The sequence below is a fragment of the Camellia sinensis genome, chromosome 15 (genome assembly GCF_055761805.1).
Source record: "Camellia sinensis isolate YWXY chromosome 15, ASM5576180v1, whole genome shotgun sequence".
Classification (NCBI taxonomy): Eukaryota; Viridiplantae; Streptophyta; class Magnoliopsida; order Ericales; family Theaceae; genus Camellia; species Camellia sinensis.
In genome coordinates, this window is record NC_138975.1 from 88993916 (window position 1) to 89009415 (window position 15500).

At 33.0% G+C, this 15500-nt stretch overlaps 1 protein-coding gene across 14 annotated transcripts in view; it reads left to right on the plus strand.

Annotated features, from left to right (window-relative positions):
* LOC114270766 (serine/threonine protein phosphatase 2A 55 kDa regulatory subunit B beta isoform) overlaps positions 1–9342 on the plus strand; it is a 31751-nt gene extending 22409 nt beyond the window's left edge. For 3 of the 14 annotated variants that reach the window (XM_028212352.2, XM_082909463.1, XM_082909467.1), the window contains 4 exons: positions 2850–2941; positions 3055–3132; positions 4171–4247; positions 4334–5446. In XM_028212352.2, the coding sequence (XP_028068153.1) occupies positions 2850–2941; positions 3055–3132; positions 4171–4247; positions 4334–4500 (414 nt within the window). In that variant the 3' untranslated portion in view covers positions 4501–5446. Of the gene's footprint in view, positions 1–1682; positions 2303–2849; positions 2942–3054; positions 3133–4170; positions 4248–4333; positions 5447–8327; positions 8382–9147 lie in introns of those variants that run through there. The other 11 variants (XR_014356887.1, XR_014356889.1, XR_014356886.1 and 8 more) reach the window with 8 other exon arrangements.
* The last annotated feature ends 6158 nt before the right edge of the window (positions 9343–15500 follow it).

Sequence of the window (15500 nt, forward strand, 5' to 3'; positions counted from 1 at the left end):
TTTGGCATGCATTGGATGATGAGCAACTTATTTGGGACCGTGGATAGTTATGTTTTAGGCTTATGAGTGATGTTCTATTATTATTATTATTTTAGTTTAGGGTATTTTGGTAATTTCATAATTTCTAGACATATGTTATGCAAGTTGCCCATGGGTCATCTTGTGGGTCAAATTATTTAATTAGGTTTTATTTATTTTTTATCAAAAAAAATTTATGTTTCTTATTTGGTCTTAAGTTAGTTTTGGAAGGCTAAGATATTATAGCAGTTTCCTTTTTCTGGTTCTAGTTGGTTTAGGAAGTCTCTTAGTTCTATATAAAGTCATGTAATGCTATTAATTCAATAGACTTTTAGAGAATTTTTAGAGCTTTGAAGCTTTCTTATGGATTGTGTGACGCAATCAAACCCTAGGTGTGATGCCTAAGGGATTCTAGGAGTGATTCCTATACCTATCTTCTTCTCCTCCTTTCTTTCTTTCTTTCTTTCTTAAATTTCAGCACTTTCACATCCCCAGAACAGCCCTTACAGCGCTGTCCTGCATCACCTATTCTGCTTGTTATTTGATTCATCCTATCTCCTTAGATTAATTGCTGTAGAAACAAGCAAATGCCAAGGGAACCTGTGGTAGCTGTTCTCATGGCAACATAACTGAGTGCTTCCCTCTTTGCTGCAAAAGTCGTACTAATTTTCTTCATTAGAATGATTCTGTGTGGGGATAATGGAAGTGCTTGAATTCATTGAGGTAGAAGAGGTGTCCAAAGTCAACCTTAGCTCAGTGGAAAGAGCAGAGGACTGATCCTCTAGGTCGCTGGTTCAATTCCGGCAGGTCGAATGATTTGCTTGTGATGGAAACATTGTCATTTTGTAGCTCCAGACTTTGATAATGCTAAAATAGTTTCATGGCATTCTTTACAGAAATGCTCAGTTGTTTCTTATCTTTGAACATCTTTATAACTTACAAATTAATTGACGAAAAAAAGAACTCTGAAATATTTTAAATGAAAAAAATATTTTAAATAAAATTTCTACTACAGCATATTGGTAGTGGTAAAATATTTTTCAATGAGAAATATAATTGATCCTCATTAATCTATATCTGTGATGATTTTGCACTAAAAAAGCATGAATAAGCATTTCATTTTTAAAAAAGTGAATATATTTCATATAATTATTATTTGTATTGCATAAACTCCGTATTGCAATGAAATTATTCTCTATTGTTTTACCTGAATGTTGATGTATTGGTTTGACATTATTGGTGTGAGAATGTTGTAGATATTCTCTAGATATTATGTATATTATAGAGATATTGTATAGATATTATCCTGTGAGAATATTGTAGATATTCTCTAGATATAGGCCTTGTTTGACTAACATGATTAATAGTAAAATGATTAATAATCCCATGAATTAGTGTATTATTAGTTATCTAATTAAATTAGTGAGATAACCATTTATTATGTATTCATTTTGTTTTCTTTTTCTTTCATACTTGAAATTATGATCCCAGCCCCTCTCAATATTAAAAATTCACTAATTTTGTCAGATTGAATATCCACCGTACAGGTAATCCGGTTAATAAAATTTGTAATCAAACATGGGATTGTGAATCCATGGACTAACAATCCCAATCCTATACTATAATCCTACTAATCAAACACGCCCATAATGTATATTCTGTAGATATCCTGGAGAAACCAACAGCTGAGATTATTGGGTGTCAAATGTCCAAACTCTGTTATTGCAAAGTTGAATTTTGTTGAACTAAGATATGAGGTACAAGGAGCGGGTCCCCTGGTTCTTTCAAAATGCACAAAAGGAGCACCATCTACATGTCTGAATCGTATTGTCTTCCATGTAGTCTTTAAAGGTTTGAGAAAACTTTTGTTCAAGATACTGCCTGAACGCGAACAATGTCAGCAGCTTTGTCACCAAACATTGAGAAATGAAAGAAGGGGAAGAAACAAAAAAAAAAAAAAAAAATAGAAAGAAAGAAAATCATAGGAGATTCTGCCATAAAGTTACTGAAATGGGAATGTAAAATAAATGATGATGCACTTCTTGGATCTTATTCCAAAATCTATTTAACCCTGTGTTATTCCTATTGAATGAATAGCATTAAGATCTGGGAAGAAGAGATTGATGACTAGGAGGTGAGTACTTCACAATCATTCAAGTTTCTTCTGACTATAGGATAAATTGTTTGTGGTACACTTAAAACTTGAAAGGGTTAGTTCCCAAAACCTTGAAGAGCAGTCCAACTTGTCAGGTGACGGAAATGGTTGGCAAAATGATATAAACAAGAATGAATCATGGAAAAAGGAAACTTCAGGAGAAGAATGTTGTTCTTCAACTGAGTCCCAAGTTGGGACGTTAGGGGTCCATAAGATATCAGCAGATTAGAAGCTAACTTTTTAAGATGGACTACCATCATGGGCAATGCCAGGAAGCTGATGAGGGTATGAAGAGGACATTGTTAATATGGAGCTAATGAGGCTCCGAAGAAGAAATGGATGGTGTACATTGGACAAAAGTTATAGAACATGGAACAATTAATATGGAGCTATTGTCTGTTTTTGAAGTTCTCGAGGGGCTTAAAAAATTTCGAAGGCTGAGTATTGATCCATCTGTTGAGCTTCTCCTGTTGATTATCACTGAACCAGTTCTTGAAGGAATGTTCATTGGCATCATGTTGAGTTTTCTCATCTATGACAAATAAATATTCCTCCAAACAAGTTATAAAGTTTCTTTTATTTTTTAGTAATCTCATTATTGATAGTTTCATGAGAAAGAAATTTGTGTTTCTGTATCTTCCATAGCTGATAACTCAACTTACTATGTATTGCACAGTTATGTGATTTGTATAACAATGACGCAATATTTGATAAATTTGATTGCTGCCTCAGTGGAGATGGACTTCATTTTGCAACTGGATCTTATAGGTTTGTCCTTCTTTAACAGGAACTCTAGGTTCTTATCAACACATTGGACACTTGTGATCTACCTATTATTTCTTGCATTTTCCATGCATAATGATTTGTATTTTTAAACTCAGCAACCTACTGCGTATTTTTTCCAATGGAGTTGGAAGTGAAGAAGGAATCACAATGGAAGCTAGCAAAAATCCGTGCAGGTAGCCTTTTATTTTCATTGTCTCAATTATCTGACCACTGAATATCATGTGAAAATGAAAATCTACCTACTGATGCTTGAATTACATTATTGAAGAAGCCTCCATTATAATGTGATGGTAATTGCTTTAATTTAGTGGTTGTAAGCTCCTGATTTTTATTTTAAAAAAATATGCCCAGTATAGTTCCCATTGAATGAGGATCTGGGTGGGAGGGGTACATTGGATACAAACCTAACTTTTGACATTATCCGCACAAAGTGGTTGGTTGCCCTCAGGTTTGAACACACTACCTCAAAGTCAAAAGGCCGAGTTTTAATTTTTAACCACTGAACCAACAATTTCTTGTTTAAAAGCTCCTGGCTTTTATTTGTGTATTTATTTTTCTCTTTGGTAGTAGTGTAGACTTTCAGTATATCTTGCCCATAGGCCATAGACACTAGCTTCATGCTTTGAACTCCAGATCCACCCCTCAAACATGGTGCCTTTTACCACCATAACTTTGCCAATTAAAGCAATTTGACAGTTTCCATATTCAATAAATGGGAGAATAAACAGTGTGCTAGTCTTAGACTATAAATCTTCAAGTAGACCAAGCATTTCGGATTCACTTGTTGAATCTACTTTGTCATCATATGGTTCTTGCTTCATAGTGATAGCCTCCATAAGATGCCTTAAGCTATGCAGATCTTTTGCAATCTCTCCAGTTGCCAGAATGCTTCCATTCTCAATGCATTGTGTAGTGTTATGGAGGTTCTGCTGTCATTTTGCTAAGAACATGATACAGGTTAATATCTAAGACAGTCCTTTTCACTTCTGGCAAGTCATAGGCAGGTGATTACACTCCGTCTTAAGTCAAAAGCGGGTAATCACGACTGTTGTAGGGGAATCCTGTCCTGTTAATTGAGTTTTAAGTATTCACCAGATTCCTAAATAGTCAGTAGAAGCACATTGTTCTAATATTCCAGTTGGACAAAAAGAGTCACCTTGCATCTCTTAAACATCATCTTTCCATCGATTTTTTAATGTCCTTGAATACAGGAAGCCACATCTCCAAGCTGCTTCAAGGGCTAGAAGGTCATCCCTCAGCAACTTGACTCGTGCATTTTATCGACAAGGTTGGAGTTCCCAAGTTCTACTTCTTAACACCTTTTTTTATGCTTTTGCTTACGTTTCTTATAGCATTTCCTAATTTAGTTGTCAGCTTCTTCTGTTCCTTTCTCCAATTTTTCAGGTCATGAAAACTCTAGCTCGGGAAGTACTGACTTTTCTTGTAACTTAAATTCTAAGCTACTGCATCTGGCTTGGCATCCAAGAACGAACTTAATTGCTTGTGGTGCTGGGAATAGCTTATTGCTGTACTATGCATAGTTCCACGTACTTCTAAGTGATTCTGACGAGTATTACAGATCAAGTAACACATGGAGGTGTCATGTTCAAGTAATACTATTCAGATGATGCAATCAAATTAAGGTTTTTTCTTTGTCAACAGCATTAATATGCAGGCTTTCTTTGCCATGTTTGCCAACCCCAAGGAAATTAGAACACCCCAACTAGATTTGGTTCGACCGCAGGGATGAGGTGTTTTCTTATCAGACATGATACCCAGGTTCGACTTTGATCATATGCGATGCATCTTTTTTTCCCTGTTATTCCTCTACTTCAGATTGTATTTGTAATTAAAATATTTTATTTTTTTTTAAAAAAAAAAAAGAAAGAAAAGGTATGAATTATGATGAAGTGCAAAACATGGGCAACCCAAAGAGGGTCCCGAGAAAGGTATGAATAGGCAACAGTGCGCGGATCAGATATTATGTATGATCTTTTTCCAATAGGTCTGGAAAGGTATGCTCAGCTGTGCTGTTTGTTCCCTCTTTTGTTCTTGACCTTACTTATCCATTTTTTGTGGGAAGCCTCTCAATCTGTAGTTTTGAGAGTTTCAATAATCAAATGGTTACCGAGTCTGGAAAAGAAGTTCTGCTGCATTCACTTTGCTCATGAAAGAGGCTTTGATTATGGATCAAGATCAAATAATATCTGATAAAATTGCAGATATAGCATTTAAGGAAAAAGCAGGTGTTATCTTTTTATCTTTTAGTGACTTGACTTGTTTGGCTGAATGCAATTGTACACTCTTGAGGTTGGTTACATTTTCTCTTGTTGGTTTCTTGCTTCTTTTATTAATTTGTTTAAGCAACACTGAAATGTGTGCACTTTTTAATCTTGATACTAGATCAGAGGTGGACTTTCTTAAGTCTGATAGACATGCCAAATAACAATTTTGAGCTGGCAGTGTTAGTAGTGTTAGTATGTTTTTCTATGTTGTAATTTGAAGCAAGGGTTGGCAAAGCAATGATTTACATGGGGAGTTGAAATGGAGTTTGCTGCAAAATGTGGAGATTAGTCACAGAGCTGGAACTGATTAGTCATCAAGAATTAACAGAAGAGAAAAAATAGAGTATTGTGAGAGAGAGAGAGAGAGAGTTCCCTAATCCCTTTTCCTATGAACGAACATTTTAATTCATTAGCACCCATTCCAATCAATTACCTAATCCCTTTACCTAACTCTATCAAACTCCATTAACTGCTTAACTAGCTGTTGCTGACTGATCAGTTCTAGCCAAGTAACTAATCTCCACTTGCATCATGTCACCCCCTTAAAACAACATTGTCCGCAAGGTTGGGATGCACCTCTCTTAACTACAGCAACATTGGATGATATGGGTCTGCTCATTTTTCTTTTGTGAATGTGTCATCCATGAAACTTTAAATTACTTCACAAGCATAGTTCACCCAAATTTCATGCTGCCACTAATAAAGAAAAAATGTCCATTAATCGATAAGATAGAAAGCCAGGTGCGAAATTACCCATGGAAAGGAATCTAGGAATATTTACCTACTTCCAGATTCCGAGAGATAAGGTTTCCTTGTAATCAATGATCAGAGATATCTAAGGAACAAAATACTCTTCAACTCTAAAGTGTCAATCAACATTTCAAACTTTGTTTTCCGACAAATTTGGTCATCAAGAGCTAGATTCTTCTTGCTAGGAACTTGCAGTTGTTTCTTCATATCAAAAACTTCTTCCTCTAATTTGTTGGCAGTTGAATACAATCTGAAGGGGCTGGATATAAAATGGGTCGGATTCTAGCCTTGGACTGGCCCAATCCACTAAAGCCCAAATCCAAGTGGGTTAGATGAATATATGGGCAAGCCAATTGAGCCCAACTCCATGATCAACAGTCTATCCAAGTCTTCAAGCACTTGGGCTCAACCCGCAGTAGAAAGGCTAATCCAACCGCGATGCTAGGCTAGGCCGAGCTGCAAGACCTACTCTATGGGCCGAACTAAAGTGGGCCGAGCCCACACAAAGATATCCGAATGGATCAGCCCATCCTAACAGAAGCCTCATCTAGGGCCGAACTTGGGAACCAAGGTACCGAGCTGAGGAAATCTCGCAGAGAAATGTGGAAGTTGTGAGTATGTGCATGTGCAAGTTGCCACCTCAGCTGGTCCCCTACACCTAGAATCAGGGAAGCTGTTAAACTAGAAGAATGAAGTTTGTTATCAGCATGACTACAATGAGTATATGCATTCTATGACAACTACTAGGTGGTTCTCCATCTTGAGCAAGCAAGGAACCCTATATATACTACATGAATTTCACACTGAAGGTAACTGAATCGATCCAAGCTGAACATCACTTACTTACAAACTCAACTCTCTGCACTTCTTCTCCGATCACTAATTCCTACACTGGAGGGGTTATACGGCCAACCCCGGCCAGGCAGCTCTTACGGTACTTCTTGTGGCAAGAACCTCAATCCTTGGATTGTTCAATTGTGAGAACCCGAATATATAAATCAAATAGATAATTAAATAATAATAATTTTACAATCTTAAATATTTTGATGTTGAATCCTAAAGTGAAAATTAAAATTATTGGAGGTCTTTTAATTAATTTTTAAACCTAAAATAAATTTATGGTGAAAGTCTTTAATTTAGAGGCAAGATTTATTATTTAAAAAAAAAAAAGAAATGACAAATTAGTAAGCATATTTTAATCAAATAATATTTGTATGTTATTTAAATTAATTGATAGAGAAAACAAAATAAAACAAAAGATAATTAACTAGAGTCATTTGGTCAGATATATATATATATATATATAGTAACCCTAGGTTGCTCAATACAATATAGCAGCAGTAAGCATAGCAACGACGGGAGAGAAGGGTTGAGAGAAAAGAAGAAAAAAAAAATGGTTGCAAACAATGATGGACTTTTGGGTGTGTTCTCTAGCTTTCTTCTTCCTTTTGCTTTTGTTTTTTTTTATTCTTATTCTATTATTATTTTATTCATGATGGAGAGGTTGTGGGTGTATGTATTATATATGTGTATATACTGTTAAGAAATCTGAGGAGTTAAATTCATGTATAAAGAATGGTGTAATTTTTAGTTCAAAAATTCTGCACAGAATCTCAAACTTTAAAAATCAAGAAACCATATCAAACGAATGAAGTTTGAATTGAAATTGTTACATTAGATCAATTACATATTGAATTGCATATCTGAATTTTTTCATAATTTTTGGGAGTCAAAATCCATATAAATTGAGGTATTCAAATCTGTCTAGGAAACCAGTCCGAAACAGTAACTTTGGAAGTGTTGTTCTCTTTGGGTATAAATTCAAAAATTATCAAATCAGCGTCATTAGAACCGGTTACGAGTCTAATTTCTTACATTTTTGGTCTTGCATTGATTGCTCGCGTATATTAAGAGAATCGGCAATTTCTTTAAAGTGCTGCAGAAAACAACCTGTTTGGATATAATAAATTGTAGATAATTTATTTGATAAGCAAATCAAGTGAAACCAATTGGATTTGAAACTTAGGATATATTAGTTGATATCTGGAGGTTTTAGAATTTTTCGAACAACGTGGAGTGGATTTTTAATTTTCAAAGTTAGCGAATAGATTGGAAAAACTTTGTTTTATCTTAAAGTCACTTTTAGTTAAGTTTCGATCGGAACCTATGTCTTTGGTGATTTTAGACCCTGAAGAACATGAACTTAGATAATATTTAAGAGTAACGGTGAGTTGGGTTGAGCCGTGTTAGTGCGCTTTAGTTTGGGATTACTTAGTTCGTATTCTTTAGCATTTTTAAATTAGTAGTGACGTATAGTTTTCATATTGGTTCAGGGCACTAGTTGGACTTTCATACTCTATTCGAGGATTATATTATTTCGTTTCCAGGTGAGTAGTTTCATGCTACATATTTTTATAAATGTTCCCCTACCCTGAACTGTTGGAAAATTAAATTGTTATTTCATGACTAAACTGTTTTGATAAATTATTATATTATCAATGGAATCAAATTATTTCTGAAACATATGTGAACTTGGCATACTGTAAACTATTTGTTTTGGTCTCATGTTTATAATGATGAACTACCATGTTTGGTGAAACTGATGTGTATTGATTATTGGGACCATGTGTGTATTTAGTCCAGGGAAATTATTTCACTGCATGTAATGACTCTGGCCACTATGGAACAGATCCGGGTTGGACCGTGATGACTCTAGTGTTCAACGATTGTAAGGAAAAGACCTTTAAAAAAAGCTAGGTGACCTTCAATCGGATCGTCTTTGAGAAAAAGACCAGGCTGCCACCCTGAGGATGACTCTTAGTTCGGTGTTAGATCCAATGGGGCTTATAGCCTTGAGAACTGTGTGGCATATTATTTGTTTTTATTGGTACCCAGAAAATTATTGGTGTTCATGTTATAATCTGTTTTAAGTAGAAACTGTTGTTTATCATGTTCTTGCAAGACATGAGTATTTTAAGTGTTGAACTGTGGAACCTTCTTTTTGAAACAGATTGTATTTACCAAACTATATGCCAATCTAGTTTCTGTGATATATATCTTATTTTGGAATTGAACCCTGTTTTCAAAATTGTATTTACTATCCACGTTGCTACTCACTGAGCTATCAGCTGACTTAGTTTTTATCACTTCCAGGTGTTAGAAGGACTTAGAGTGGACTCATGGCATAGCGGAGACTTGATTGTATGGACCTCTAGGACATTCATTTATTTTGTTTTAGATTGTTATGTCAAATTTGTGCATATTTCTTTTTATTTTTATTGAGGTTCATTTAGGATTATTTTGATATGTGGGTTGTTTATATTCCATAAGTTTGGATGGTTTTGATTATGGTTGGTTTTTCTGTTTATACTTGTGGTATGTCACTGGATTGAGTGTTGATTTATTTATTTCTGGGCTATCATCACATTTATTCTTTATGGTTTTGGGTTCATGTTTAGGATTACGTGTGCCTTGGGCTAAATCCCTGTGAGCCACGACCGGTCATGCCCGGATTTAGGGTGTGACATCAATCGAGTGCGGAGCCCCGATCCACTTTCATCTAGTGCGGAATCCGGTACGCACACAATCCATCCAGATGCAACCCTTTTCCTATCTATCTTGTTGTCACCGGTGGAAGTAAGTTCTTTGTCGTCATTTTTGTTTCTTGGACACTTTTCTTCTATCTCAAACTGGGAATTGTCATATTTTTTTTTTTTGTGATTTTTTCCACTTGGAATTCTTTGATCACCTTTGATTTCAATTCATCACTTTCTTCGTAATCACTATCTTCATCATTCCAACTTTAAACTTTCTCCTCTAATTGTTTTCATTCCTTGCAATGCATATTTAGATCTCATTAAAAATCAAGAAACTATGGTAGAATCATATGTTTGATTACCGGCATTTCCATCGACAACAAAAAAAAAAAAACTTACCATGGGATTTCATCTCAGAGATGGTGCTCCTAACACTCGGCTCGCTTAATAAAGCCAAATCAATGTTTGATCCATGGTATAGGATTGGAAATTTTGCACAAGAGCCTAGATTTCATTTGTAAGTCCATTGATGGAGTAATTTATTAAGAGTTCTACCGGCACATTCTTCGTTATGTTAGCTATTTCTTGAACTTTTTTTTTTTTTTGTAAATCATGACATTTGAAAATTGCTTTAGTTTTCTTACTTTTTCCACTGCCTCGCCTCTTCATCAACATTCTTCAAAATCTTGATTTTTGCAAACTTGGAATCGTCAGCTCTTTGGATTTCTTGAGCTCTAGTCCCTCCTGTCATGGCTGTGATACTTCCACATGTTTGAGGGCAACAAAATTAATGGCAGGTCAACAATATTGGCAGTGGCACTCTAAATTTTGACAAAAAATATCTTTAAATATGGTAGTGGTAATAATAGTTATAAATAAATATTTACAAATTATATAGACTTGCCCCTCCAATGTTTTTGAAAATTTTAGTAGTCGTCCCTCAAGATTTCTTTAACTTAAAATCTGTATTTTTGAGTTTAGTCTTCACTTTTTAGTTCCAAGAATATTTCCATCTTATTCTTCTTCTTTGTTTTGGTTCTCCGTCTTCTTTTTTTACTTCCTCGTTTGGGAACAAGCTATTTTAGTAACTTTTTGACTTTTTACGAAAAGATGTGCAGAAAAGTAGAGAGGTGATGTGACAACTTTTAGTAACTTTTTGACTTTTTGGCTAAAATAGCCACTCCCCAAACGACACGTCTTGCTTTTACGACTCCACGTATTTTTTTAGTTTCAATTCTTTCTTCAACTCAATTTTTTTTTTCCTCTTCACCATCTCTATTTCAAAATTCTTCTAGTTTTAATTCTTTCTCTTCTTTTTATTTCACTATTTCAGTTTTCTTCTTTTGTTTTGATCTCTTAGAGTATCTCCAATGGTTAATCTTTGTTTTCATCAAATCTGAGTAAAAAAAGGACCATTTTCTCAATCTGATATGGGCTGCTCCAATGGTTATCATCAAAGGCAGGGATCTACCGGTAAGGCAAATATATATATATATATATATATTTTACTTGTTTGAACCTGAATATTTGAACTGTTTGAACCTTTTACCGGTCGACTGGCCGGACATCCAGTAGGTTGACCGTGGCCGCACTTACAACGTTACAACACAGTGAATTGGTGAAGGCTCACGCAGATTCTCAATTTGATGAAAAATTTGCTCCGTTCTCAGTTTGATATCGGTTTGGTGAAACTATTGGAGCAAAAAAAATGACTTTTTTCATCAAATTCAAATTTGATACTGAATTTGGTTCACCGTTGGAGATGGTCTTACATTTGATGGAGGTCTTACTCGTCATCAAAGAGATCACATTACATTATTTTTTGGTCGATATTTTATAGTTACATGTGATATTTAATTACAAGAATTAAATACCATATTACCATTGAACATTATTTTTTGGTCGATATTTTATAGTTACATGTGATATTTAATTATAAGAATTAAAAAACCGATTTAATGAGAATATGCTGGAGTTTTTTTTTGGTGAATAAGAATATGATGGAGTTGTTTGTTGCTGTTTATGTTTTAGATCGTAGTGATAGTTTTAGGTCTTTTAAAATTAAATATTTGCAAAATTTACGAACAATTTAAAATTGCATTTGAAATTTCGGTTGCAAAATTATGAGATTGACATCTTCAGACATTCTAAGTTTTAAATGTTGTTAACAATTTTTGAGTTATTGCAAGTATTTTTGAAAACACAAAAAACAATAATTTATCATTTTGTTCGAACTTTACCTATTTCTATGACAACAACAAAATGTATATTTTCGGCAGTAAAAATTGTCAAGGAAAAACTGTTGTATATTTTTGTTAGATATACTTTTTCTCCTGAGATTGAAATGGAATCCTGTGTCCTTGTCTGTATATATAACTAGGAAAAAAATTACGATACATACTCTTTTTGAGTTATGATATTTATGATTTTTGATTATAACTTATTGTAGTGTTAATTATGATTTAATTATATATATTGTGGTGTTAATATGAATATTACGATATTTATTATGACATTATTTTAGTAATAATCTAAAAGGTCTTTATTATAATTTTTGTGATATTTGATTATGATTTAAGTTTTATTTTTTAATTATGACTTGAATGGATTCACTGTAATTAATCCTACAAATGTCATAATGGTACACTCACCCATTTGAGGGTGTAGAATAGCCTTATCCCTAACTAGGGGGGAACCCTATCATATGCACCCACACAATTGGCATGATTTTATCATAAAATTTAGTAATATCAATCACAAAATGTGTAACTTCATCATAAATTAACGTATTAAAATGTTCAAAATTTTGTAATTAATGTAACAAAAGTTTGTAACTTAGTTACGACATTTTTTATTCTGTCAATTTGTAGTGAGATTACGTATTTTATAATTAATGTTATAAAATTTTATGATAAAATTATATCAATTTATAATAAGACGCATATGGTACTCACTTTTGAATAGGATTTGGGATTTCCTTCATCCAAGGGGGAGTCCTATGTTCTTTGGTACTGTTGCAATATGAAAGGCAAGAGGATTAGTTTAAAGTAGGGCTGAGCAAGTGATCCGTGAAATCCGTAATCCGATCCAGTCCAGTCCAATCCGATAGGTTTGGATTAGTTTTTTGAATCCGCGGTTCGGTTCCGGATTGAAGAATTAAAAATCTGTAGTTTACGGATTGGTTCCGGATTGAACCCCACGGTTCCGGATTGAAACCAATCCGAACCGTATACAAATAGTCTATATTTTTATTATACATCCTCCCCCATAGTATCTTCTCTTAATTCTATATAAAATTTAAACTCAAACCTAAAACCGTATAACATCTTCTTTTATTACTCTTGTTTGTTCGTTTTTAGTTTTAAGTTGTAATGGTTTAAATACTTATAGTGAAACCAATTTTCTTATGGTTATTTAAATTTTAGAATAGTATGTCGCTATTATAGAAAAATATGTTGCTATTGTGGAACTAATATAGCGCTATGTTTATATTTTTATAAAATTAAAGTGTTATAAATATATTTTTGTTATTTAATTATGTGAATCCGTGGTCCTAAACCGATCCAATCCGTATTTAAATGGATTGGTTTGGATTGGTTCCATGATTTAAACGGATTGAATTGGTTCCAATTTTTTAGGAACCGTAGATAACGGATTGATCCTAGTTTTATCCCAATCCGGTCCAATCCGGACCATGCTCACCCCTAGTTTAAAGGCCTATTTAGAGCGTGACATTTTTTGATTTATTGACTTATTATGAAAAATATGTAAAATAAAAAAAATAAAGAAGTGATATGATTTAAATAAATCAATAAGTTGTCTAAGAGACCAAAATTCATCTTTTATTTTCATTTTTCATTTTATTTTGATTTTTTATTAATAAAATTTTTTCAACTTTTTCGTTTTATAGGTTTTTATGGTGTGCTTTTTGAGTCCTTGCAAAAAAAGAAAAAAAAAATTATCTACTAAAAGAAGTTGTACATCTGTTAAAAAAACCTAGTTAAAAACTAGACCCAAACGAATCCTAAGTGGTTGAAAATTTGATCCAAATTCTGTCAATTAATTGAATAATGGAGTTTTCTGAAATTCAGCTAAAGCTGCAAAAATATAAAGGGGAGGGCTTTTTTTCAATTTACAAAGTGGACTGGACCGTGCTGTTGGGTTTGTGTGGTTCATTACGGATCTCATTTTGATAATCTAAACCGTTTAATGTGTAGAGTTCATCGTGTACTTCATACTTGTAAAAAAATCATGTTGATCGAATATTGATAGCCCTTTATCAGATCATATTTTTATAAATGATAAATATAATTTTAAAAATAAATAAAAATGTGTTCCAATCAAGGGATTATCGATATCCGATCAACATAATTTTTTGAAAGAATAAAGTACTCGACGAGTTCTACATATTATTCGGTTTAAATTATCGAAATGGGACCCGTGCTGGGCCCAATAATACAGTCCAATCTACAAAAATGAATTGGAGAGAAACTATTTCCAAATATAAAACCCTAACTTGGACTTGAATTGAATGTGATAGAGACCTTACAATTTGAGGGCATAAATTACAACCTAAAGTGCTCTTGATTTTCTAGCCGTCCAAATGGTTAGCTATACATCAAAGTCAACTTTTAAACAACCACATGGGTTTGATTCGTCGACCATATGCTTGATTATTTTTTATTTTTATAACTAAGTATACGACCAGTTTATGCCTTGAGATTGAATAGCAATTTGATGGATTTCATAAAAATTATATGTCTAATTGTCAAAAAAGACATGGTATAAACAATTTCATGGATTTAACCCTTCAAAATGAGAGGACTAGGATTCTCACTATATAAGAATAATTAAGTCTACAAAAACGATTCATATCACTAAAAAAAATACTACTAATAACACTAAAGCATTGGAAATGCCAAAAAAAAAAAAAAAAAAAAAAAAAAAGGCATTGCTCACTGTTACATCATTAGTAGTGCTATTAGAGCACCACTTTTAGTGTTCTCAACTATTTTTCTTAAATTTATATTAAGGACTGTTACAAAATTTTATAAATTTTAATCTCAACAAACTATTTCAAAACAAACCTGAGCAATTAGGTATTTTATTTTCAACATAATACCATTATATTAGTAATTCCATCACTTATTCAATGCGATTCATAATTCCAGAATTTTCGAGCCTCTAAGCGAAGTCTTAATATAATTTTTTTAGATATTTATAAAAATAATAAATTATATATATTTATCAAAATTACATATTAAAATTTACTTACATAGATAATAAAACCCAATTTTAGAATAAAGAAAAATGACCAGGGCAATTTTATACTGACCTGTTTTTCTGGAAATTAAGATCATTGTCTTTTTAAAATCATAAATTGACCATGGAATATTTTAATTTCATAGGCCGTTTGCTTTGGATGAGCTCTACTTTTAATTTTTGAAAAATTACATTTAAGTGGAAATAATTTAACATAATTGCAACTTTCATCAGAGGAGAATTGTAAGGGACGGCCCTATAAATATAATTATTTTTTATTTACGCCCCTATAAAATCATGTGTATTTACAATATAATTAGGTCTCGTTTGGGAACAGGCTAATTTAGAAATTTTTTGACTATTTGGTTAAAATATGAGCTAAAAAAAACTAGTATGTTTGGGATGACTTTTTGACTTTTTACGAAAAGATGTGCAAAAAATAGAGAGAAAAGAGAATCTTTGACTTTTTGGTATGGGTTGTTGACTTTTTGGCTAATTTAGTAACTTTTTAGTTTTTTGACTAAAAAGGAGGGTTCCCAAACGAGGCCTTAGTTTGTTATTTCTAGATTTTAAATAAATTTGGTTTGATCGCTACAAAATATGAATAATTTATTTTGTTGTTCCTTGAAATATTTTCCTTATTTTTTTTAACTTATTCCAATATTTTCCAGTTGCCCTTATAATTGGATGAGTAAAGAGTAATATAAG